We start from the raw sequence: 24,901 nt of genomic DNA, 5'->3' as shown, positions 1-24,901 counted from the left end.
AAAAGTGTATGAACATCATGGGATAATTGAATGTATTTGTATAATGTCCAAACAGCTGTGCAAAGCAGTCTGCTTTGATGAGACAAGAAGGGGCTAAATTTTAGCCCCCTCCAAGATGAGAACCGCAATATTTAGCCTGCAAGGAATCTAACCAAGGGAAAAACAAAACCATATATATCCTGCTTCTGAGAGGCTGTAATTCCCTCCGTAATCAGTATTTATGTCAACCGAAGTTGCTTGTAAGAATCTCAATTACAACAGAAAATCATTTTGCATGGAATTTTGATGGAAAATCCACACTTCCTTGTTGTAAAATATAGAGAAAAAAGAAAAAAAGCAGAGTAAATGACATGAAACTGTGTGTGGTCTGGAGAGCAAGGAAAGGGCTATATATCCAACAGGAATACAGCGGTGGTTCCACAGCGGTAACTCCACCAGAATTAAGTTCAAAAATATACTGAGAAGTCCTTAAAGAGCTCTTCCTGTAACTTCTTTCTGATCTGCTACATAATCATACAAGACAACTCTTCTCATTCACCCAGACTTTTTAAGAATCCAGTTCAAAAACTGTTTAACCCCAAATTTGGATAGTTCATTTTACTTTCAAGTTTCCTTTGTTCTATCTTTTCCAGTCACTCCCTTTGCTTTTTAACTGCTACGTAAGTCTGAATTACCATTCAAGACAGCATTCTATATATCCTTCTACCATAGTTAAAAATGGAACATGTAAAATGTACTTTCCATTGCTGTATTTACAATTTATCTGCATCTTTTACATTTATCTACATTTTACATTTATCTAAATCTTTTTTTTACAATTTATCTCCATCTCCATTTCTCATTTTCTGTGCTAAGGGGCCCCCAACTATTCTAATAGATCAGAGTGAGGTTTAGGTAGAAAACATTTCCTCATTGCCAGGAAAGCTTCAAGTTAATAGCTGAGTGTTCTCCATTCCTAAAAAAGATTATCTGTGGAGTAGTGTCCTCATAACAAATTGTGGCCCACAATCTGAATTTGAAATTACTTACCAAAAAAAATCACCATACACTATTATGTAAGAAAAAGTTTGGTTTTTAATCTCAGTTGGATATAACAAAGCACAAGGATAAACAAAACTCTCACACGCAGCTAGTCCAAGACAAAGACATGTTTAAACTTGTGTAGGAGCTGCCTGCTAAAGGAGATTTGAAGAGATAGCTACAGTTACATAAACAACGTAACAAACCTCAGATGTATACTCCATTATTAAAGCTTAGTCATCAGAAGCACCCATCTACAATATTTTTGGAAACATGCAGATTTGTGCTTCAGTACAAAATGTACTTTTACTTTCAGAGGGATACATTTAGTGTTCACAAATTTACTTTTACAGCATTTAGAGGCATTACTATTGCATGATGCACAAGTATCTGAGAGATTCTTATTCAAAAGCTATAAATTCCTTGCCAACATGAAAGTTGGGTTGACCTTAGAAATGCTGGTCTTTCCCCACAGACAATGAAAACAGATGAGCTCAAAGAAAGTTTCAAAGCTGAAGTCTTATTTAGGTGTTCAGAACTGACCATTACAGAATTCCATCCCTCTGCATTGAACATAGGCAGAGCATAAGGAAACAAGGTTATTACTAGTTTTCTGTTAGCCTTTGTGAATATTCCCCCATTTGCACAGCTGCTACATTTGTTGCTTCTTCCTTGCACTTAGTCAGCCACAACTTAAAATTTGGGAATTTAAGGACAATGGCAATGACCAAAAAAAAAAGCCTACAGAGAAATAGGAAATATGGAAGAGCTAAAAGTAAACCTATGAATAAATATGTAAAGTAGAAAAAATGAAGCTACATATGCATTCTAAAAATCAAATTAGATTAGTCAAATTATTAAAACCACGTTAATAAAAATTGAAGGATACAATTCAAAATGAACTTAAGTTTATTAAAACTTGGGCATACCAAGCCAAGACAGGAAAGGAATTTTACATTTTTGAATTTTTAATTCTCATGATGAGAAGGTCAAACTGGTGTCAGTAAGAAATGTGTCATTTTTATTGAATTTTCCTGAGCTTTACTCTGGCAATACATTCATTTAAAACTTCCTTTTGCATGAATAAAGAATTTCAGGTTGCAAAAACGCATCTTCATTTTGTGTAACTATGGAACAACTAGCTAGTAATACATTTTCATTTAAGTCATCTGGTAAATCCAACAGATAAACTAGATTCGAAATGTTTTTCCTGGAAAACTCTTTTGATAGCGATATATATTTTTTTTCCTTTATGGCACTTCACTCTTCACTCATTTGTGCTACAGAATGACTACAGCAATGGGTGCATAGAACAGAGCAGCACAAACTGCTTTTGCCAGGACCCTCCATCAAAAGGGTTTCATTCTGAAAACCCTTGAACTACTATGTCTTTTAATAAAGCAGTGCTTCTCCTCCCATCCTCTCAGAGGAAGTAATTCTGGAACAGTCATGCTGATCTGTGATGTATGTTACCTTTGGTATTGACAATCCACAATAAGTTAAAAAAAAAAAAAAAAAAAAAAAGGTCTAAATTGTAACCTATTTTCTTCAAAGCAAGCCTGAGGATAGGTTTTAAATTAATTTTAACTATAGGGAGAATCTGAAGTATGTCTCTTATTTTATGGCAAAGTCCATTCAGGACAAAAAAAAGAGGTTATGCATTTTTTAAGATACTTCAGCTTCAAATTAATTTAAATGCAGACATTTATCAATTAACTTGAAAATTCTGAAAAAAATGTATGACATACTCAAAGAGCAAAAACTGTAAAAAGGACTTTTTTCATAAAGCTGAATTCCTGCTTTAAATGGAAAATAAGTCCTAAGCCTCAACATAAAGTTGCAAACCAGCACTTCCACCAAAGATTTAGAACCTAACTTTGATGGCACAATGCTTATTTGTAAAGCATGCAAGACCTAAGAAATTTAGACTCTACCTTAGTCAAAGAAACTATTTTATAGTTTATGTATATATACATAAATGTATATATACATATATGTATAGTTTATGTATATATACAGACTATTTTATATGATTTCTATATTTTGCAAGATCACTTCTGCCTCTCACAAAGGCACAGATTCTTCAAGTACCATGCTCCTGGGCCACTAAGGCTAACAATTGGACTTACTATCTTTACTGAATGCTCTAACTGCACAGAAGGACAATCAGGGAATGACAATAATACAATCTTACTCGGTGTCAAGCTTCCTGCAGGGTTTCACAGGCCTCAGGCTATTAAGAGTAGCCGCCCACAATCTATTCACAGAGCTCTTCAGCAAGACAAGGAAACAGGATAGCAGCTATATTTCCCAACTATCATCAGAGGTGTAACACTATCCTCCCAGCTGTCCTTATTTTTTTCTCTCATTCTGACATTTTCTTTCCTGCACACACAAACTACCCCAATAATATTATAACATTCCATTTACCTGCATGGATCTGTGCAGAAATGCCTTTGTTGCATTCTTCTACACTTTTTTCCTAAGAAGTGTTTTGCAGTCATTTCAATCTGTCTGTATTTTTTAAGAAACGGCAAATTATCTCAGCTGCAGAAAAGTATATTTAATTTCATTTCTAAACTAGGGACTGTGTTTAGGCCTCTCTGTTCAGTTTGCTTATCTGTTTTAATTCTGATCTTTATTCTTATACCTATGTGCAGAAATAGTCTGAACAGGCTGACACTGTCAAGTTATTTGCAGCAGCATCAATTCCTCTTCTAAAACAGCATCCCAATTAACAACAAAAAAATCTACTGCGATGTGAGGTTTTCTGTAACCAAACAAAAAGCGATTTTATTAGGGATTCTAAGTGCAAAGAAAGAAAAAAAACAACAAAAAAAAGAACCCTGTATTTTTTGGAAGGTAAGTACTGTTTTAATACTCTTGGATCTGCCATATATTTCTAGAAACAAGTTTCTGATAAACCCACAAAAGCACTTGGGAGTTAACTACTTATGCAGTTCTCTTTGAAGAGACCAGCACTTCTTTTTAAACACTAGTGCAGTGCAAATATTAATCCAATCACAATCTAATTAATAGGATTAGAGATTCAAATGGCCAAGCTTCCATTGAGTTCCCAAACTAATCAAGTTTATTACATTTTTTCAACTTAATAATCAAGCTAACAAAGATAAACCCATTTATTAAAGCAATTTTTTAATACATTACACATCCCTTTAAGGCAAATAGTCTAAAAACTATGAAGAATAGCTATCAAGTGTAAAAAGAATCCAGTCAAACCCAGATACATTTTGAGTACAGCATGTATGCAGTACATCTGCATTTTAAGGACATTTATGTACTGTGTGCACTACATCTGCATTTTAAGGACATTCTGTTCACAATTTCATTTTCTCCTCTCATATGAGTCACATACTCATGTGTTGAACCTTCCCTAGTGTGGCACATTTTCTGTATCACTAAACTTTAGGTCACAGAAGCATGTCAAGAAAATGGGCAAGCAATTGGAAAGCTATCCTTGCCCCTCAAAGGCAAATGCGCATACTGCCGATGAGAGAAGATATGAGACCTGGCTGGTGGCAAATGAGAGCAGTAGACAAAAGAATTGGATCACTCTATGATCCCTTGAATAAATGAAGAAAAAAAAAAAAGTAGTATTTATTCAAGACCAAATTGGTTGAAACCACCTCAAATGCTGAAATTCTGAGCATGGTAGTGCTTGTGGAATGGATGATCTTTAAAACTAGTCCTTAAAAATAATGACAAAATACATTACAAAAAGGAATTCAAGGAACCCACAAAGCTCCCTACAGAAAGACATTTTCTCAGTGAGATTCTATCTTGACCTTGCTTTCAGTAACAGTTCAGGCAGGGGAAACGCCAGAAAAGGTCTAATATATTCAATTCCTTTCTGGCTCCACGAATCTAATTCTGCTGTAGACACCAGAGTAGTGGTTAGATACATTGGCTTTTCCTGCTCTCCATCTCCTCCAGTGGACAAATGAGCCATATATGCTTGCCAAGCTTAATGCTTTCTGAAAAATCGTCCCCTCTTGAGTGAGTGTGGTCAAAGATTAGTCAAGTAAAGATCTGTATATGGACCCAAAATCGTTGCTACAATCTTTCAGCTCGCTCTTTCTCTGTTGCTTTGTTTGAGACGTACCTCTAATACAGGGACCTAACGTCCCAAGTCTGCAAAAAGAAAGGAAAGGAAACAGATAGTGGGAAAAAGTCCTCAAGAGGGCTGGAAAGTATAAACTTAAAACTGCTTTTCAGTGGAAGTCGTTGAATAATGCAAAGTGAGAGGAAAAGGGAGCAAATAATCATCTTTCAGACATGGAGTAACCAGACCAGCTTCCTAACTTGCATATGGAAATGAGCTAGCCATTGCCTGTCCTTGTGCTTAGTCTAAATTTTTTTAAGTGTTTTTTATTAAAAATTATTTGGGATATATTCTGTTCTTCTATTCTACAACTGCTTTTGGCATCAGGGGGCCCACATGTACATGGTAGAATACAGGTGACTGACATGTTTAGTAGTTGAATTATTGTCTGCAAAGAAGGCATCCTAAAAACCAAACTAAGAAAGGTGACAAATCATCTTTTTGGAACTACTAGACAAGAGAAACTTCAGGGGTGGGGGGAGGGTTGTAGAACTGAAATACAAATTCAGATGACTGAATGCTGTATGATTTCCATAAAACATGCTTTTATCTACTAAAGGTTTGCATCAGTATTCCACTCTACTTTTCATGGACATTGCACTTGGCTTTACAGTAGTTAAACACCTTAAAGACAAAAGCCTACTAAAAAATCTTTTTAAAACCAGCTGTTTCAAAGAAATAACTTTAGCTTAAAAAAAAAAAGCTGGAATCCATACTTCACCACTTTTTTTCTCAACAGTCTCTTATTAATGATCATCCTGCCCTGGAGAGGGCACTCTGTGACCACACTATGTATTCTAGTATCCTCATTAACCACCTTTTACTTTTAACCCAGATATGCCTGTGATCCTAACAGTTTGCTTAGCCAGTATACAGCTTATGTCAAATGTAAATATATTAAGAAAGGGAACCATGTGGTGCCATGCTCATCAGCTCAGCCCAACAACATGTACCAAGTCCTACATCTTGCAACTATGTTTTATTATTAAAGATAGTATATTATTTGATGCTTTTTTATGCACAAGTCATGTTTAAAAAGTCAAAATGTACCAATTCCATAGTATTCTAATAATTGATAAGTTATAGGTGTTGAAAGCTTTCTATTAACAGTGTTTCTCCCATTTCTTCCATAGTAACAGCAACCACAATCTAAAAAAGTTCCTCTGGTATATTTTATTGATGTTGATGGAATTAATAGAGATTATACACTTACCTGAACAGCTCAAACTTCATTTCTGGAAATACAGAAACACTTTCTTCTCCATCCAAATGTATATATTAAAAATAACACCAATCACTCTAAATTCTAGTATACAAGATAAAACCATACAATAAAAATACATGGAAAACTCCCTGTGCTAGGCAAACTTTTAAACATACTTCAAGGCATAATTCAAGGACTAACTGGCAATTCAGGGGAAAAGAACCCTATCCCTGTAATATGAATATTCCAAATACTCCATAATTATCTAGTTTGCTAAGTTGTACCACCCCTCAGAGGCAGAATACTGAGGATGTGAACCACTGTTCTGAGCCAGTCTAGCAAGTCCTACAGACAAGTGTTTTCCATAAGTGACAAAAGAATCCTAATAATGATATTGAAATCTTCATGGTTGTAATTCTTTACAAACTTAGGAAACAAAAGATAAGAAATTGATGTAAATCACTTGGGTAAGCAACTCTTGACAAGACAATGAAATAGAAGGAACAAACTGACCTAAAACTAGGAACCAGAAACTTTAATGGGCTGGTTGCCCAAGAAGCTTGGCTATACCACGTGAATCAGCTAAAAACGTGCCCTTTAGGTGAACTTAACTAATTATAATATCAAAACCAAACCTCTAGAAGTCAGAATACCCACTGCTACCTGAAGACCCTCACCTACTGAGCTTGTGCAGGAAAATTAAGAGACACTGCACCTTTAAATGAAGATGAGGCCACTATTTTCCAATCAGCTTTAAGATATGGAAGTAATCATGCTAATTTACAATGTATAAATGAATGACTGTTTTAGTGCTGGGTGTGCCAGCTTTGCGGGGATACCCCTTTCTGTGCAGAACCAGCAATAAACAGCTAATACCTCGGACTCTGTGTGTTACTGGCTTACATACCAGGTGAATGATCCCACAAATTCTGGGACAACAATACTACTAAAAGAATCACCTTTTTTTAAGCAAAATCTTTCAACAGTATAGTGCCTTGACTTCCTTCCTAACTAGGCGATAAGAAAAATAAGGTAACTACATTTGTACTTAAAACAGGCTCAACTTGCAGAACTTCCAAATTCATAATTTAATGGCTAACTTCACAGCTAAAATAATGTGTGACTATGGTATACTTAGATTAAATAAATAAGCTTTGTTTTTAAACACTGTCTGGATATACACTGACACTAGCACAACAGAAGATCAATTCAGTAGAAGTACCTGTATGTCCAACACTAAATTTCTATGGTAGTTAAATTATCAGTCAAATAAAACTGTCAGCAAGGGCCCAAAGGAAAAGAATTAAAAAATATTCATCCTTTCATCACAAAAGAGGCTGTCTGTATGTCAGTAGTTTCAGCGAGACAGATTGAAGTCCAATTTGTGGAGGATTTGCAGATACTAAGGCTGAAAATTAAGATTTTCTATCTCACACCGAGGCCTGTTTAAACAGTAACAGGTTCAACAACTCCCCATTTTCACAGGTGATAACCAGTTCATCTTCCTATTAATATTTTAAGAGGCTCCATTCTTCTTACTCAGCTGCCACCCTAATCCTTTTTTCTCATCCCTCTCCATTAAAAGATTCCACTTCCTTAGAGCACTTGGCACACACTGTTCTCTCCTTGCTCTTAGATGCCTGTCCTCAACCCCTCCTCTAACGAAACCTTTTGTCATATCCCACTGCAGTCTTGTCAGAGCTTCAGCTCTTGGCTCTAAGACAGTAATACACACCTTCTTACTATATCCTTAAGCAAGGATCTTTTTTTTTTTTTTTTTTTTTTTTTTTTCCATTTATTTCAAGTCCAGGAAGCTGTAGATTTCCTGACAGGTGCTGAGCTCCTGATCAGTCACAGGCACTTCATTCATTTACTGTAATAAAGCGTCTGTAATAAAAGTTGCACACTACCAGAATAACACCTAATTAATATTTGTCCTCCATAGGAAGCTCTCATTCTGTTAACAGCATGTTCTCAGAGAACTATATAGATATCATATGTGGAAAAGTAACATTTATCGAGTAACCTGAGAAAAGTATCTGATGGAATAGTTCCTGGGTACCCATTAAAAGCTTTACAATCAAAACTATTGATCCTTTGAAATCTTTGAGTGCTCTGAGGGGACTAAACTGTAAAGCTTAATAACGTAAATCTATATGGTTGAAAGGAATTCATGGCTGCTCATATATAATACCATCAATACTGAGTGATAAATTCACCCGTACTGGCATTATTAAAAAATGAGTGGCATTATCACTTTGGAAACCAACAGAGAGCCAGGAAGAGAGAGACGGAAAGCAACAGAGAGGTGGGTTGGTTTGGAGATCAGACACTGGCTCACTGTAGTGTACGCTTTTCCTCATATTGTATACTTACTGCCTGTTTAACTGACTTCAAAACTTAAAATTTAAGACGTAACATCAAACTTTGACAACAATCTTGCGCTGCTAGTAAATGAGATTAATTTTTCCTCAAAACATAGTAAGTCTATTCACTATTTATATTTCTAGAGAAGATGAAGATGATTATTTGATCATCACAAAAAATGAATAATCTCAAGAAAAGTTGGATTATTGAAACCATAGTATTAATCCACAATGTTTGTCATAATCTTCATGAAAATAAAGTGTGATAAGACAGTCAATCTTTCTAATATACTTTTGCACAACAATGTGCAAATGCAGAAAATTAACTGCAGTTTTTTCTGACAGTATTGTTAACTCAACAATAACAAACAATTATATAGTAGATTACATACAATGGTCCCCAAAAAATCAATTAGGACCACATTTTAGAGAACGTGTCTCTGGCAAAATCTCCCAACGAGATACAAAACTACACAGATGACTTTCTGCCACATGGCAGTTTTTAACATCTACGGCATATCTAGTTTCAAAAGTAATGAATGCCTCATTAGCTACCTTTACAAAGACAACAATATGAGAACCACTGACTTGTTTCCACTCACTGCTATTCCCATTCTCTTACCTGTTATCAAGGCAGAGTGATAATATCCACAGGATACAGAGGAAACAGGTTTTCCAACATCCACTTGACAAGGGACACTGACACAGGCTTCATCAGCCAAGCCAATCTGACCTTCCGAATTGTCACCCCACACAAAAAGCTGCCCATCCTCTAAAATGAAGACACAGATAGTTAAGAGATTTGACACCAAAACTAACAAAAAGTTAATCTACCCATTTAAGAGCATTTCATAAACTCTGTGTATGATACTACTAAATGTCATGATCTCAGGGACATAAAATGGTATTTAGCACAATGCAACAAAACAGTCTGAAGTAGGAGGGTATCCCTTAAGCTTTTCAAAAGTGACACAGGACACTGAGTCATCAACTGATGTTAGACCATAAACAGCAACAGGAAAAGTACTATGTAAAAACATTCCTTCAAAAAGAGGGAGATTGAGCATATAAGACAATTCAGTTGCCAGAGGTCAGTATGAAAACAGTACAGTGAATTTAAGGCATCTTCTCATTTCTAGTAGCAAGTCACCACTTTCTCATTCTTCCAAACTTATTGTCTTTTCTGACTCTGGTACACATCCCACTTACTCTTCCCTTATCTTTCAATTCTCTTCTCAGGTGATTATACTGCCCAGCTTCATTTTGTTTTCCTTAAACTATCACAACAGCTGTTCCAAGTTTATTAAGACCAGCCTCTGTTGACACAAAGACCAATGGTAGCAGTAAAAAACAAAAAAAGGTAGTGAACAACATGAAAAATCTCTAGATTTTTCCAGAAGAGATGAGGTCTCCTCTCTGCGTATTTCTTATTGGTGGGAAATAAGTTGTGAATAAAAAACCATACCATCTACAGTGCTACTGAGATGCTGTTGGGAACTAAAATAATTCAAAGCTGACTTGCGAATCTCAGGAGAATGTTAGCAATTGTCACAAAAAAATACAAACCAAGTGAGCAGGCTAGCATCTCTCATACAATCTTACGCTCTCTGTCACATTCTAAAATGACAACGTCAATTACTTACCCTAAATATGTACAGAAACAGCTGCTTTATAGCAAAACTTGAGAAATTACATTACAAGGTAATAAAGGACCACCCATCCAATGGCTGAAAGTATTATAACTGTATGGACTTCAACACGTCGCAATTGTGTAATTTTGCCATCAGAGAAACAGGTCACAGGTTAGGCCTCTCTCAGAATTAGTAATGACACAGAGGTATAGCCTGTACCAGTAGACCAAAATAGTTGCAGTAAGAAGTGGAATTAAAGAAACTTAGTTTTCATAAGATTCATGTTTTGTAGCTGGCTTCCCTAACTGAAGATTTTTTCCATTTTGAGGGTATTCATACTGTCTCTCCTTTGTAAGGATTCCTACTACACTACTGCAGGTTGAGCTCCCATTGCAGGCCATCGCTCATGGAAAAGGTCTACTTTCACAAAAATTGTAGGAAGTTAATGAGACTGCCCGCCCTTACCAGATCGTGTTGAAATAGGCAATTGGCTATCAAAAAATGACTATGGTTACTAGGGAAAGATGACAGGGAGGCATAGAAAATACACCCACATATGCAGACAGAATGCTGGAATACACGTTTCCCTGGAACACCAGGCTGGACACATATAAATAAATTTTATTAGCGGTTGCTCTTACCAGTTACTGCTGCTGAGGTGTATGATCCAGCTGCTAGCTGTTTGATCTTGTGCTGGTTGGTAAAAAAACTAATTAAATGAAATGTGGTCCTTTCCTCTGTGTCACCTAATCCCAACTGACCTTCACTGTTACCTCCAGCAGCATACACATTTCCTTTTTCTGCACACAGAAAAGCACATGTAATACACAGAATGAAGACATTCTCATCAACGGTAAAAAGTCAGAGAAACTGGAGCAAGTAATTCAATTTTCGATGGAAAAAGATTACATGAAAGTTGGGGTCTACTGCCCTGAAATATCCTCGAGTTGACATTAGCAGTTTCTGTTGTAGCTAGCAAGGAGGCTTTCCTGCACATGTTTAGATCAGAACTTTCTAAAGGCCTTACATGTACTTAGACTGACTGCATTTCCCACCATTCTGGAGACTGATCTAATAAGTAAATATAATTTGAAGTTCTGCAAGAGTTCTGAGAAAATGACTACTAGTAGCCCTGGCAGCCAGAAGCAGCTTCTTCCCCAAATTATGTGTGTTTCAAGATAAAGCGGGAGGAAAATGGTGAATGATGTCACAGGCAACAAAACTGAAGTTGTATTAGTACGTAAATTAGAGAGATGCATAACTTGATAGTTTTGAGTACTGTGAATGAAATATATTTGTGCTTAGGTTTTTATTAGAAATATTTTACTCATTTTAATATTTAAATCACTTTTGATTTAATTAACTAGATCTTTATTTTGTTTTAGAATCTAAAAATTTAAGTTAAAGCTGATGATTGATATTTTCAACTTAAGAGAACTTTAAGATTTATATTTTTAATTTTAGTATGTTTCACATCTAAAGTGCTCATCTATGATGAAAAAGATAAGGCCCATTAATAACACAAATCCAGACACAAATGTGATAAGCAACTGACGTACAATTTATAAATGGTCCTTGCTATATAAATGGCCACAAATTATCTAGCCAGTGTGTACACTAAAAGTGACTAATATTTACCCTGTGCAGTCTTGCATACTCCACTGTTATTAAAATGTTCTGGTTTATTCTAATAGTCTTATTTACAGTGCTCAGGGTCTACACATATATAAACCTCCTAATAATCAAACAATCCTCTTTATAACATTACTGCAAGCTAAAGGATTGCAACCACAAAGATGGCTATTCCATTACATAAATTTTAGAAGCATGACAAGAATTTGCATCAATTCTCTGTATACTGTCTCTCTCAAAATTTATTTTTTAGTTTAAATTTAGAGTTTATTTATTTATAGCTTAATAAAGCAACTTGTCATTGAAATAGCAGACTATCTTTTCTAACCAAAATGCAACAAAATTTGAAGACTTGAAAACATTTGGTTCTACTGTATTTACTCAAATATATAACTTCACACTAGTAAAGATAAATTATTTGTCAAAGGAAAATTTGAGTACAGATATATAAAAAATATTAATATACCTTTACAGTGCTTAAATGAAATATTTGATAATTGTTAACCACACCTCAAATGCCTTTTCATCTGCCTATTGCTAGCAAAAATATAACATTATTTTATAAATGCACTGGCTCAGAATAAATCAAGGATTCAAAGAACTGGATATCAAAACCCCAAGTTTTAATAGTCACATTTTCATTTATTTTTCCTTCCTCAATACTCCTGGGGTTCCTAATGTAATTTTACGTGAAAGCAAAGGAAGAAATCTATCTTTAATATGTATATAATATAGGTTACATACCTGTGTAAACTAAAGTGTGGTTTCTTCCACAAACAGCAAGTTTTGTTTTTTCTGGTTTTAAAGCTATGAATTAAAGCCAAAGGGGGGGGAAAAGTTATAAGCAAGCTGATAGCTGGTTCAACAACAAAATGTTCTATGCTCTAGAGGGAGCTCTGATTTTTTTCACATTTTTATCAACAGAATGATTACAAGATTCGTTGCCCATCTGAACCTAGCACATAACTTACTGAATCAGGATTCCCCCAAGACAAGAAACAGATATAGACCTTAAAAACTTATAGCTGACGCTCAGGCTAACTTGATGATGGCTACTTCATCCTAATGCCACATTCCCCAGAATTTACCATTTATGGGATATGCCTCAAAGAAGATATCAAGTTGCAGGACAAAATGCATGCTTAAAGCTGTCTTCAGTTTCCATTAACAGTACTATTCTTAACTCCCTCTTATGCTTTTCTCACTATCTTAAATTTTTAAAATCAGACTGTTCTTTTGTCTTATCATCCCTATCTTCCTTCATTATGCACAGCTACCTTTTTTGCTAGACTTTTGGTCTGCACTGCCCTCTTACCGATCACTAACCTCAATTGCTAAGGACAGTCCTATCTGGACTAGTGCCTAAAATTTTTGCATATACCATCCTGTCTCAATTTCAGCTCAATTACCACCCAACCATTGCATGTACTTCTCTGCAGTCTGGGCACTGTGAAAGACTGGGAATGTATGTGAGAGGAGTCAAGAGTTATTTTGGTGGGAGAGAGAAAATACAGAGGTGCCTTTTCTCCCATGGCAAGTGCACTCCATTTCACAGAGGAAAAAAATCTCACTGACTTTTCCTTCCTCTCTCCAACTACTGATCGTTACCAACAATTTATCTTCTCTCGGCCATGTCCATGTGCCCTATACAGTGCTCTTAAAACAGCATTACTTTTTACATAATCTATCTTTAATTGCTTTTCCACTGTGCTAGTCCATGACAAAGCCAACAACCATCATCCCTTTCAGAAACCCTTTTTCAGTTCTTCCAAATCAACTTTCACCAGCTCCATAACATTCAGATTAAAGTGCCTTCTACCAAGTCACTGAATAAATCTAACTACTTAAGCAGGAACCATCTCTCATCTATCACAGAGACACAAACATAAATTGTCCAAATTCAGGTTCCTGCCTATCCTATCCAACACCCACCACCACCACCAGGCTGGAACCATAACACTTCCAATGCTGGCTTCTTCCTACAATCTTAATTTGCTGCTTTATATCCCAAAACTCTGCCTCCAACTTCAGAGATGATCTTCATCAGCTCTTCAGAAGCCTGTGCTCCCTAACCTTCCTCCCACTTAGGCTAATCAATTGTATTTGATGAGCCACGCTATATTTACAACGTTGCTGGCAATTTTTCATAACCAATTTCATTAGTCTCTAGTCAAGTCCCAGAAGATATTTTCTCAGAAAACATACAGCCACAACCATTTGGATACTGAAATGTGTCCTTGCAACCCCGTTCCCAAAGCCAAGTGATGACTGAAATCTAGTCAGAAAAGCTCCAGGACTTTCTTCTGCTGCCTACTGCCAAGAAGAAAGATACCCCTCTTGTGATTTTTTTCAATGGATGCCAGGTCTGGTTTGAATTGCTGTCATCTTCTCTTCGTCTTTTATTCGCCATTGCAATTTGACAGTAAAAAAAAACCCAAACAACTGACACCCAATCCATTTAAGCCAAGGGAAGAATCAATCTCTCTGATAGATGATGTGAACCTGAAAGTAGCTGCATTCTCCCTCTGAAGTGAAATACAGAGAGGAGCAGATAAAGGACAGCAGAATAAACTAAATCAGGAGGAAAAGAGTTTGAACAAGCAGGATAATTTGTTTTTAACAATAAGTTAACAGATCGATCTGCTGGCAGAAAGGATGAGGATAAACATTTAATGGTGAAAAGAAATGTGTTAATGGGATAGATCTGACTTGACATAAGTAAGGGGACAGGGAAAAAGTATTGACTTAGTTTTGTTTGACAAGATAAAACCAGCCAGGAAAGATCAAGAAGATAATAGTGCAATGAAAACATATTTTACAACACATGAAAGAATATGGGCATTTATTTTACTGCTTACATATAATACAATAATATATATATTACTGCTTATATATAATACAAATATATTAACATTTATACCCCCTCGGGCACTTCTTATACTTGCTAAAAATGCAGTAGTACTTGTAGAAAGTTCCTGATAGATTTTTTCATTTATAAAGGTGCTAAAACAAAAGCAATACAAAGGTTACACAATGGTGTTTGGAAGTCTGATTTCTAACACATAGACCACACTGCAGAGACCAAGCATTTGATTAATGTCTTTGCAGTCACAATGAAGATGTGGTTTGTCAGAAAAGGCAAATATTACATAAAATGACAGCCCTCAAAAAAGACAGGATTTTATGTATCTGAAGTAATCTTCAGACGCAAAAGGACCCAGAATCTGGAACTGATGAAAAATCAATCAGGAATCCTTTTAAGCTACCTTTATGAGCTTGTGCAGTAATATGCTACACATGATGAGTAAAGGCGGCAGAAACAGTTATTTTGGAACTGCATCTTAGGAAGTGCCTTCTCACAAGGGTCTCCTTTCAAAAAGACAAAAAAAGAAAAATTAAACAAACCTTTAACACATGTTGGTTTGCTGACAGTGTTCTTTGATCCTAGTCCTAATTGGCCCCAGTTGTTACTGCCAAACATGTATAGTTTACCATTCCCTGAAAAAAAAATGCACAGTCAGAATCCATACAAGTGTTTGAATACCTCACTCAAGACAAGATGGTCATTCACACACTATGCTATTTATTACTTCCTTTTTAATGTAAGGTTTAAGATTAGGCAGTACAATATTTAAGTGTAAACAATAATTAATGTCCTCCTGATTTTTCAGTACGAAAGTAGTAATTTCATTTTTTAAGTAAGAAATCCCCAGCCAGAAGAAGAGACAAAAAGCAGAACAAACATCATCTCCTTTAATTACAGGACAGATAAAGTGCTCTTCAGAAAATAAAACGTTGTACCCTTGGACAGACCCTGCAGTTCAGAAACCACAGTATCTATAGGCCTACTTATAAAACAACAGCACATTTAAGTGAGCACCCACATCTTTTGCCCCAAAGACAGGAATGAATAATGCAGCTATATAATTAATACAAACACAATTTTGTAATCAGCTTATTTCACTGTTTGGGGGGGCAGATATTTCTTTTGCTGCTATATGTCTTCTCTTAAAATGATTTACAAATTTGCACTCCTACAGAACATAGTTTCTGATAAAATTTCAAATGTGTCCACAAATTGTATTAATTTGTCACCCTGCATATAAAGAAGGAATGCATAAAAACACCACGCAGTCACAGAGTTTTGTAAACCTAAATGCAAACATTAGATTACAGATCTTCAACAGGAGCAATGCTAGAATCATATTTCAGAAACTGGTATGATGTGTCATTGAACTTGCAGGTTTGACCATTACAAAAAATGAACTGTTGCAATTCCGAATAACCAGTGTTTTTTTAAGAGGATGGATGGTATATGAACAGATGAAACCTTTGTCATCAGGCATGCAAATTAACCAAAACTGACTACTGACAATACCTTAAAATGAATTCATTTCATTTCAGTTCAGTTTTTAAACTATTACCTTTCGTAAAGCTGTGAAGTTCACACCCAAAGATAAAACCCTTGTTCCAACAGAAATCTTTGCAAAACAATAGAAACTAATTTGTCAAAAACGCTGGACCTTTTACAACTGTTAAAAGGAGTTTGTTTACTTTTGATGAAGGTCTGCGTGAGTTAGACTCCACCACAAGGCTGTCACATAAACTAACTTTGTCACCCTAGCCATCAACTATTATCACATGATTGCAATGCATAACAGCAATTCCACATAACGATGCCAAAATATTATCGCTGTTTGTACTTCAGTAGTGTAGGTTCCCAGTGAAGCTTCTGAATGTGATTTACCGAGACCCTGAAATATGATACTGAAATGTTTAAAATAGAACAAAAACACGTACTCTGTTAAAAAAAAATCCATTTATTTTCTTAAATATAACCACATAGTTAAAAAAACCCCACCAACAACTAATAATAACTATTATCTAAAGTCCCAATCAAATTATTAGATTTGACAATTTTTGGAACGTGGGGCTATGTGTCAGTATTATGTCTTTCTAAGAAAGCTGGAAAGAGAAAAAAGTGTGAGGTCAAGTCTACACTCATGGTGTTTTACTAATAGCATTTATATCACCATCCCGATTTTCATAATGCAATCATGTCAAAACACATGCAGAGCTGTCTGTCACTGAAAGCCAAACGCACCTTAACAGAAAGAATTTTTATTAGCAAATGGCATCCTATATTGGTATATGCTTCCTTGTATCCTTGGTTTATACTTTCTAACTGCCTTTATAAGAAAGCAGTACTCCTGTGGGAATATGATGCCAAGCTGCCATAATTCAATTTAAGCACATTTCCTTTTATCCATTCAAAATTCCAACAGGTCATGCTTTTCATCCTCTAATCTGCTGTTTCTTATACCCGTCTTTAAATTCTCAGGCATTGATTGCTTTCTAAGTCAAGGAGCTTAATAGATGAGAGGAATTTTTTTACATTCTTTTACAGCTGAGTGACAGCCTTTTATAATTTCAGCCTTTCAACACTTAGCAGTGTAACAGAAAATAAGAAAACTGCAAAGCAGGTAATTCAGACAGTGAATGAAAACTAGTAGACACTACAGAGGAACCTAAACAAATGCCTGTAATGAAGCAACATTTCTGGGTCTGTACAGCAAATCAGGTTTTGGGACAGACATGATGCAATCTAAGCTGGCCAGGAAACACGACGCAATTTTGTATGCAAAAGGCCCTATTTTCATAATTGCATACTGAGATATCTCCAGTCATCACCACAGATGCACTGAAGTGAGAACTAATTCAACAGCAGACAAACAGGCAAGGATCATATTTCAAAACTTTGCAAATTCAGATTGCTCTTGGTTTTTTGCTTCCACTTCGGTGCTGACATACAGAGATTGTGGCCGTCTGCCAGCTGGAATGGCTGACAGAAGACGGGTCTGGCAGAGTAAGATTATGACTCTGGGCAGCAGAAGGGAAACAACAGGACATAAAGAAAGGGACTACTCAGACTATTTTGGTGATGAAAACAGACTTGCAACACCAGTACCTACCTTCATCCTGATGTAAGACTGGAGTATTTCTCCAACATATGTATGCATTGGCATATCACCAGCAGATGTTTCACCAACATCAATTCAGGGCTATTAGGGAAGCCACAAGATGCTTACGGCTTTAGGAACAGAGGTTTTGCAAGAGACTTCAGGAAGAGAGTGTCTCCTAACCAGTACATTCCTCATATGAGCAGCTGCTGTCACAACTGTGATTCTTGGGAACCCAATCTGTCATGTGCTCCCCTGGTTCATGAAGTGCTACTAAAGGCATTCATTCAGCAGCTGAATTATTAAAATATATATATATAAAAATTATTAAAATTAATATACAATTCAAATAAATCTCACAAAAACGGGAATGACATTGGTTTTGTTCAGCAAATCATGATATTCTCAAAATAAAAGCTTTATTGAGCAATAAGAACAGTCACACTTAGGACATTTAGTATCACACAAACAGAATCAGCGCAGTACGTTGCTTGCTCCTACACGTATCAAAGATCAACACAAACATGTACTAATCTTTCTCATTTTCCCCTTGCAGTTCATGCAAAAGATACTGTGCCATGTTCTGCTGGCCTGCTTGTAGGCAGAAAGAACAGAAGGAAACTGGTGTCCAAAGACCTGGAGAGATTCCAAAGTCTCTGTGGTGTAAATTCTTTAATGTTTAATGCCTTACAAAACTCAAAATTATGAGCATACTCTCTTGTTGTGGTTCCATATGCACCTCTTTTCACTCCTACTTTTACACTTGATACTTCTTTCTTTCCTTCTACCCTCTTGCACTGGGGGCTTCATTTCTCTCCAGAGCTCTGAGTTCAGAAAATGTGTCTTCTGTCATCATCATTTTCCCCCTTGTGAACAGGATCAGCCTCTTTGATCAAATGTGGGCAAGCTGCCTAGGACACTTTAATCAAGGCAAATAAACAATAAGACAGCTGTTAACTTTAGGAGTTTTGTAGAAAAGCAACTTAATAGAAAGGTATTGGGAGGAGATTCTTAAAAACATGCACAACATCACTTACTTCACACCAGCTTCCAACAGGATGAATAAATTGGCTTTCCAATGCCTGCAGTTACAGAAGATGCAGGGAGTGGACTGTCAGTATTCTTGGGCAAAAAAAATATAGAAATGGGGCAAGAAACATTATTAAACATATTACAAGTGATGCTGGAAAATATACTGCTCATGACTGTGTTAAAGAACTAAAGAAGACAACTGCTTAAAAAAAACTCCGGCTCAAACATTTTAATGAATATTGTGCTAAAGGTAGAGAGCAAATGAATAAACAAACACAAATTTCAATCCCAGACTCCAAAAACTGGAGAAGAAAATGTTTCTCCGACTAGCTCAGCAAGCCAACTCAAAGTCAGAAAGTAACTATCACTGGTCCTTTCTATTCCAACATACAGCTACAGTATGTAAATAAAGTTTTGGACTCTAACTCCTGACCTAGAAAGCCAAAGAACAAAGTATTTTACATTTACTTTACACTTTTCTCCCTAGAAGTCATATAGGAATATTGATGCTGGATTAGATGAAAGCGGTATTTGAAATTTTCTGAATATTTTGTTTGAACGCTAAATATTAGTGCCTGTACATTTTCTTCATTTGCATTCAGTCAAGGTTCAGTGTTCGATGTAGCTGTCTCTCCAGCCCAAAACCAGCTTTAAGGAATGTTTTGTATCAGTTTGGGTGATTGTTGAGACATGTTAGTGTAAAACTGATATATTTCTATTAGATTTGAATCTACCTCATATTCCCACTGTCCCCTGCATACATAGGTCCCACCACCACTTCCAGGGGGTGGAAAAAAAAGGATGGGGGAATTTTGTGACCTGTAAATAAAGACTGAAAATAAAATGAAGCATGCATTAAGACACACCTGCTTGAGATACTTTTCCTTCCTCAGTGATGTTTGTCTTTTATCTCTTCCAGGTCAGGTTCAGCTGGATTTCAAGAAGCTCCTGGTTTCCCACAAGGTCTGTACCCTTCTCAGTAAAGTCATTATCGGCATGCACTTCTGGACCTTTTATTCCAGGTGTTAACTGCAGTTCAATGTCATTCAAGAAGGGCTGTAATTCCACTGTATCATCCAACTCCATCTAACAGCAGAAATGCGAGGTGCACACGGGCATGCACAGGTGTGAAGAACAAATGAGGGACAAAGGTTTTCTGTCTCCCTTCTTCACTTTTTTGTACGGCTCTTGCAGTTTCTCTACCTTTGCTCGTTGTTGATCAGTATTTTACCCTCACTTTTACCTCTAATTTACAATGTCCCAAAATACCTTTTGGTCCCAAAGAAATTTTGTACTCATGCTTCTACAGTTCCTTCTCCTCAAAAGCTTTGAGAAAATAAAGATCTGATTAACTAGAAGCTTCTCTGGTGACTTATCAGCACACTACAACAGCAAAGGCCAGCTACAGAGACAGTTTTGAAACATGCTGCATAGATTAAAACAACAGGGAGAAGGGGAGATAGTAGAGAAATGATGCTGCATGCAAACCTATGCAAGTTGACTTCATCAAAAGCTTTATCTAAGTGGCTGCTATTACAGTGACATGGGAGTTAGGGGACTGTTGCTGATGAGGGTAACAGTGCTGGCGCAGGCACATGCTGGGGGAACGCAAGGAGGCAATTTAAAATGACTAGTCTAAACTGAGAATTATACTAGTGTTATTTCAAACTGGGTGTGGGCATATCAAAGGATACATAAAAAAAAAATTTTCAGAAGGGAAATTTCATAGTGTCCCAGGCTACATTCTGACTAATTTCATGCAACAGGCAATTTAATAGAACTGGTTCAATCCAAGAAAAAGTGTCAGGTTTTGTTCCAAATAAACTTATTATTCATGGATAATACATCTTCTATAAAGTTAGGCTTGAAAAATTAATTGTATAATTTCACAAATTCTTCAATGAGTATTGTTTCCATCATTTCAAAGCAATGAAAATAAAAATTAATACTGCTCACTGTATTGATCTGAGCTTCTTTGAATGCTTTGGCAATTTATTTCTGATTTTAGTAGGATTTTCTGAAGTTTTTGGAGTTGCTCTTTCAAAGGTTATTTTCAGTTGACAGTTAACAGTAATTCGAATCTTCATTTCAGAGATACAGTTTTATCTATTGTTTCAGGCAGATTCCTAGTGAACTTGTTGACCGTGTTCAACAGATACTGTTTACTTCCAGGATACAAACCTCCATATTTAAGATTGCCTACTAAACACTGTCAGATTCACAAGAAACATTCAAGCTGAACAAAGTCATGCTTACTTTAAATCCTGTGCGATACATTCAGTTATTACAGATTCCCTTATGACAGTTCTTGGGCATGTCTTGTGAAAACCTTCAGTGATCTCACACTAACTTCAAAGGCATCCAATAGCTCCCACAGAACAGTCCTCTCTCCTCTCCACAACCTCATCTGATATATTACCTCAGGATTCAAATAAAAATCATACTTTCCAAGCTGTCCAAGTATATAACCTTTTATCATATACTCCATTTCCAATACTGACCTGTAACAATAGCGGTATGTTCATCTCCACATGATATAAGTACAGGCTTGTCATTTTTGAACCAGAACTTGCTAGGAATATCTTCTGCAAATTTGCTTTTTCCAAATGTGAAAACAGCACCTGATTCTGAAACACAAAAAGATAATGTCAATTTTAGTGAAAACAAGTTTTGCCTCATACATTTTGAAATGGTCAATTCCTATTAATTCAATTGCACATTTTAGTTTCCTATCTTTTTCTTTTTTTAAAAAATGGCTGAAGCGTTTTATTCCATTCTGCTTCACCAAGACTACTTCATTTTCAGGCTCACATTTTAGTCCTTCTGATTCTTCTTAGCTTCCATGAATTTCCTAATAGAACAGGTATTGTTGTTGGTATATTGTGTTCTGAGGACATAATTTATTCTAAAGTACACTAATGTACTTTATCTCTACCCTCTAAGAAAAACTACTAGCTATATAAAAGAAAGAATAAAGAACTCTGAATAACTGCCCCCAGAAAGTAAAATAAAAAGCTCATCCTGAAAGCGGGTCGGGACAAAGAGTTCTCACTTACGTTTATACTTGAATTCAAACAGGTTTTCCAAATTGGATTAGAGAGAGAGACACACACACACTGTAAAGAGGTGACAGGCTCCAAACTGACCACTCTTCCTCACCCATCTGAAAAGATACATGTGCTCTAAAAATGTCCCCCTAAAATCAAAACTCTCAGCCTTCAAAACATGTGTTGGCACAACCGCCTTTGATCATCAAACCATGATCTAAGAAAACCCAAACAAAACGACCCCAAAATAAAGTCCAGACAGCTCTTCTGCCCTTGTAATCTGTCTAGTTTTCTCGATTCTGCCCACTTTCAAAAGTGTCAGCAATATTGTTTTAAAACATAGAATGTTAACTATTCATTCACCTTTTGGTTAAGCATGTGGCTTGACGCAGTAAATATTAATTCTACAGGAAAATAAATGAACTTACAAGTTAAATAATTTGCCAAAAGCCATGCAGACAATGTGGCAAAGCACAATTAGACCTCCTATTTTAAAATGTCAAACCTTGTGCTTTAAGCACAGAGTAATTTTTTTTGAGAGAAAACAAAGGAAAAAACCAAGCCTTTGCCTTGCAGACTTTTTGTTAACATGTAAGCTATGATAACACAAACACAAACAGTAACACTGGACTGCTTCTGTAAAATTACATATAATTTGATAGTAACATTGAATCATCTTCGTGTATTTACTTTCAATGAAAACAATCAATAGTCTGCACCCCAGCTCCAAAACTGAAAGTTTGCTCTTTAAATTTGATATTCATTTTGAAATGATTCTTTAATGCAAAAGTTTCCCATATTTGCAAATGACATGTTATTTTACGCATCAGGTTCAGCAGACACGTATAAAATTGTATTTACTACCCCTCTAGATATGTTTCACTGTTTTATTAAAAACAAGCCTTGTGCAGACGAATTCAAGCCTTTTTAAAGAAAGGGTTGAGTTTTTCCTCATTTTATGCAGACACACCTACAACCACAGACATGCTAGAAGGCACCTGAAAACTCTATTTTAAGTTCTAATCTCCAGCCAGACAGCCATGCTGCATATTTGAACGCGCTTACAGTGATCTCTTTGGCCCTCATGCCAAAGTAGAGCTCGCTGGTTCATTTCTTTTTCTTTCAGATGCGTTAACATGAAAATATAATTTTTTTTTTAATTCAACGTATGCAAAAAGCAGTTTAGTTCACAAACATCCTTCATACCTCCAATATTTCCCAACTGAAACCGAAGCCGTCAGCTGGGAAATTAAATCCTACCAATTCACAGAATTACACCCCACACAACATAAATGAGGTTTTTGCTGTCTCGGCACCGAGCAAATGCCTAAAAATTACCGCAGGTCGAGCCGCGGAGCAAAACTCATTTACTAACTGGAAAAAAAAAAAAAACCCTGCCTACTTAACCGCTGCACTACTATACCACGCCGGTGACGACAGCAAGCTTGCCGCCGACTAATCTCTGACGTCAGCGTACGTCTTTCTCCCCAGACGCCGGAAGACACCGGCCCGAGCCGGCGGCCCGCACCGGCAGGCCGCAGAGGAGCCGGGGGCGGCCGCGAAGCGCAGAGCGGGGCCACCGGGGGGGGGGGGGGCCGCGGCCGCACAACGGGGCAGGGAGGCGGCCGTTGGGGCGCCGGTGATGGCGCCCACAGCCACCGCCGTGGGGGGGGGGGGGGGGGGGAAGCGGGCGGGGAACGCCACAGGCGGACGAGGTCCCCCGCCCCGCCCCGCAGCTCCGTCCCTTGTGAGGGACCGGCAGCACTCACCGGGCACCGGCAGCTCGTCCTCCTCGGCGGGCTCGGCCATGGCAGCTGGCGGCGGGCGGCCGCCCCCGCGCCCCATGCACAGCGGCGGCGGCGGCCTGCCGGAAGTAAACAGAGGCCCTGCCACGGGCAACGGCCATAGAGAGCGGCGCAGCGCCCGCCGACGAAGCCACAGCCGCCGGGAGGAGGCCCGGCCTGCGGGCTGGCGGTGGGGTGGGGGTGGCAGCGCCCCCTGGCGGCCGGCGGGCGCCTGCGGTTCCCGCTCCGCCATCTTGACGTTCCCCTCAGCCGGCGGCGGGTTGTCCGTGCCTCCCCACGGACGGGGAGGGACGCCGGGCGGGGGGTCACGGGTGCTGAAAGGAAGGGAAGACTCACCTCTCTTGAAAGCCCCTTGCGAGACTCCTCTCCAGCAGAGCGTGGCTTTCCTGGCACCGTCCCGGGATGCCCGGGCATCGTTTCTGTTTGCCGCCTCTGTAGGCTGCCCCTGCCTCCAGCTGCCCGAGCAGCCATCTCGCACTGGGGCTCTACCGTGAGCTCCCTGCTTAGCCAGGCTCCTGATACATCCGCTGGCTTTGCTGAGCGATTGGAGGGTCTGCCCTGCCTCAGCCAGGTGAACAGAACGTAAATCAGAAACTTTATTTTGTCACCACCGCGATTCTGCTGTCCTAACAGACAAGTTTCCTCTATTTGGTGGTCTCTGTTTCACCAGCATGTCCCTGTAAAGTCTTTTGATGGGGTGCACAAGAAGACATTCAGCCATCCACCCAACCAGGGTCACTTAGGTGATGGCAGTTGTGCAGACCCCACTGGAATAAGTCCAGGGGCTTGTAGCCTTTTAACCATATTTAATGCGCAGTCTCAAACTCCCAGTGGAGCTTTTCCCTCCCCCCAAAAAAATATATGGTCATTTATGGATTTCCATTTTATTCCTGTTCCTGTGTGTTTCAGATATGCCCGGTCATCCCTTGCCGAAAGAAAAAGCTCTTGCTTTCAGGATGATGTACTGCAACAGAGGCAGCTGGCAGCCTGGACAGCCAATTTAAGCCTTCTTTTATGCAGAGTTTAATCAATACAGTTGATGGTGCGTAAGATGAGGTATCCATATAAGTACACACAAAGA

General features: G+C 37.7%; 1 protein-coding gene across 11 annotated transcripts in view; it reads right to left on the bottom strand.

Annotated features, from left to right (window-relative positions):
• Positions 1 to 24,601, bottom strand: part of RPGR (retinitis pigmentosa GTPase regulator) — a 44,554-nt gene extending 19,953 nt beyond the window's left edge. Inside the window, exons 1-8 of one of the 11 annotated variants that reach the window (XM_030020171.2) lie at positions 23,785 to 23,890; positions 22,025 to 22,131; positions 21,470 to 21,595; positions 19,835 to 20,054; positions 15,382 to 15,474; positions 12,721 to 12,783; positions 10,986 to 11,144; positions 9,336 to 9,485 (exon numbers count right to left, since the gene is read on the bottom strand). In XM_030020171.2, coding sequence (XP_029876031.1) covers positions 9,336 to 9,485; positions 10,986 to 11,144; positions 12,721 to 12,783; positions 15,382 to 15,457 — 448 coding nt within the window. In that variant the 5' untranslated portion in view covers positions 15,458 to 15,474; positions 19,835 to 20,054; positions 21,470 to 21,595; positions 22,025 to 22,131; positions 23,785 to 23,890. The other 10 variants (XM_041124808.1, XM_030020172.2, XM_030020173.2 and 7 more) reach the window with 10 other exon arrangements.
• Between the last annotated feature and the right edge of the window lie 300 nt (positions 24,602 to 24,901).

Source organism: Aquila chrysaetos, chromosome 7 (genome assembly GCF_900496995.4).
Source record: "Aquila chrysaetos chrysaetos chromosome 7, bAquChr1.4, whole genome shotgun sequence".
Classification (NCBI taxonomy): Eukaryota; Metazoa; Chordata; class Aves; order Accipitriformes; family Accipitridae; genus Aquila; species Aquila chrysaetos.
The sequence above is the reverse complement of the archived record's forward strand: the minus strand, read 5'-3'. Positions and strand labels throughout refer to the sequence as shown.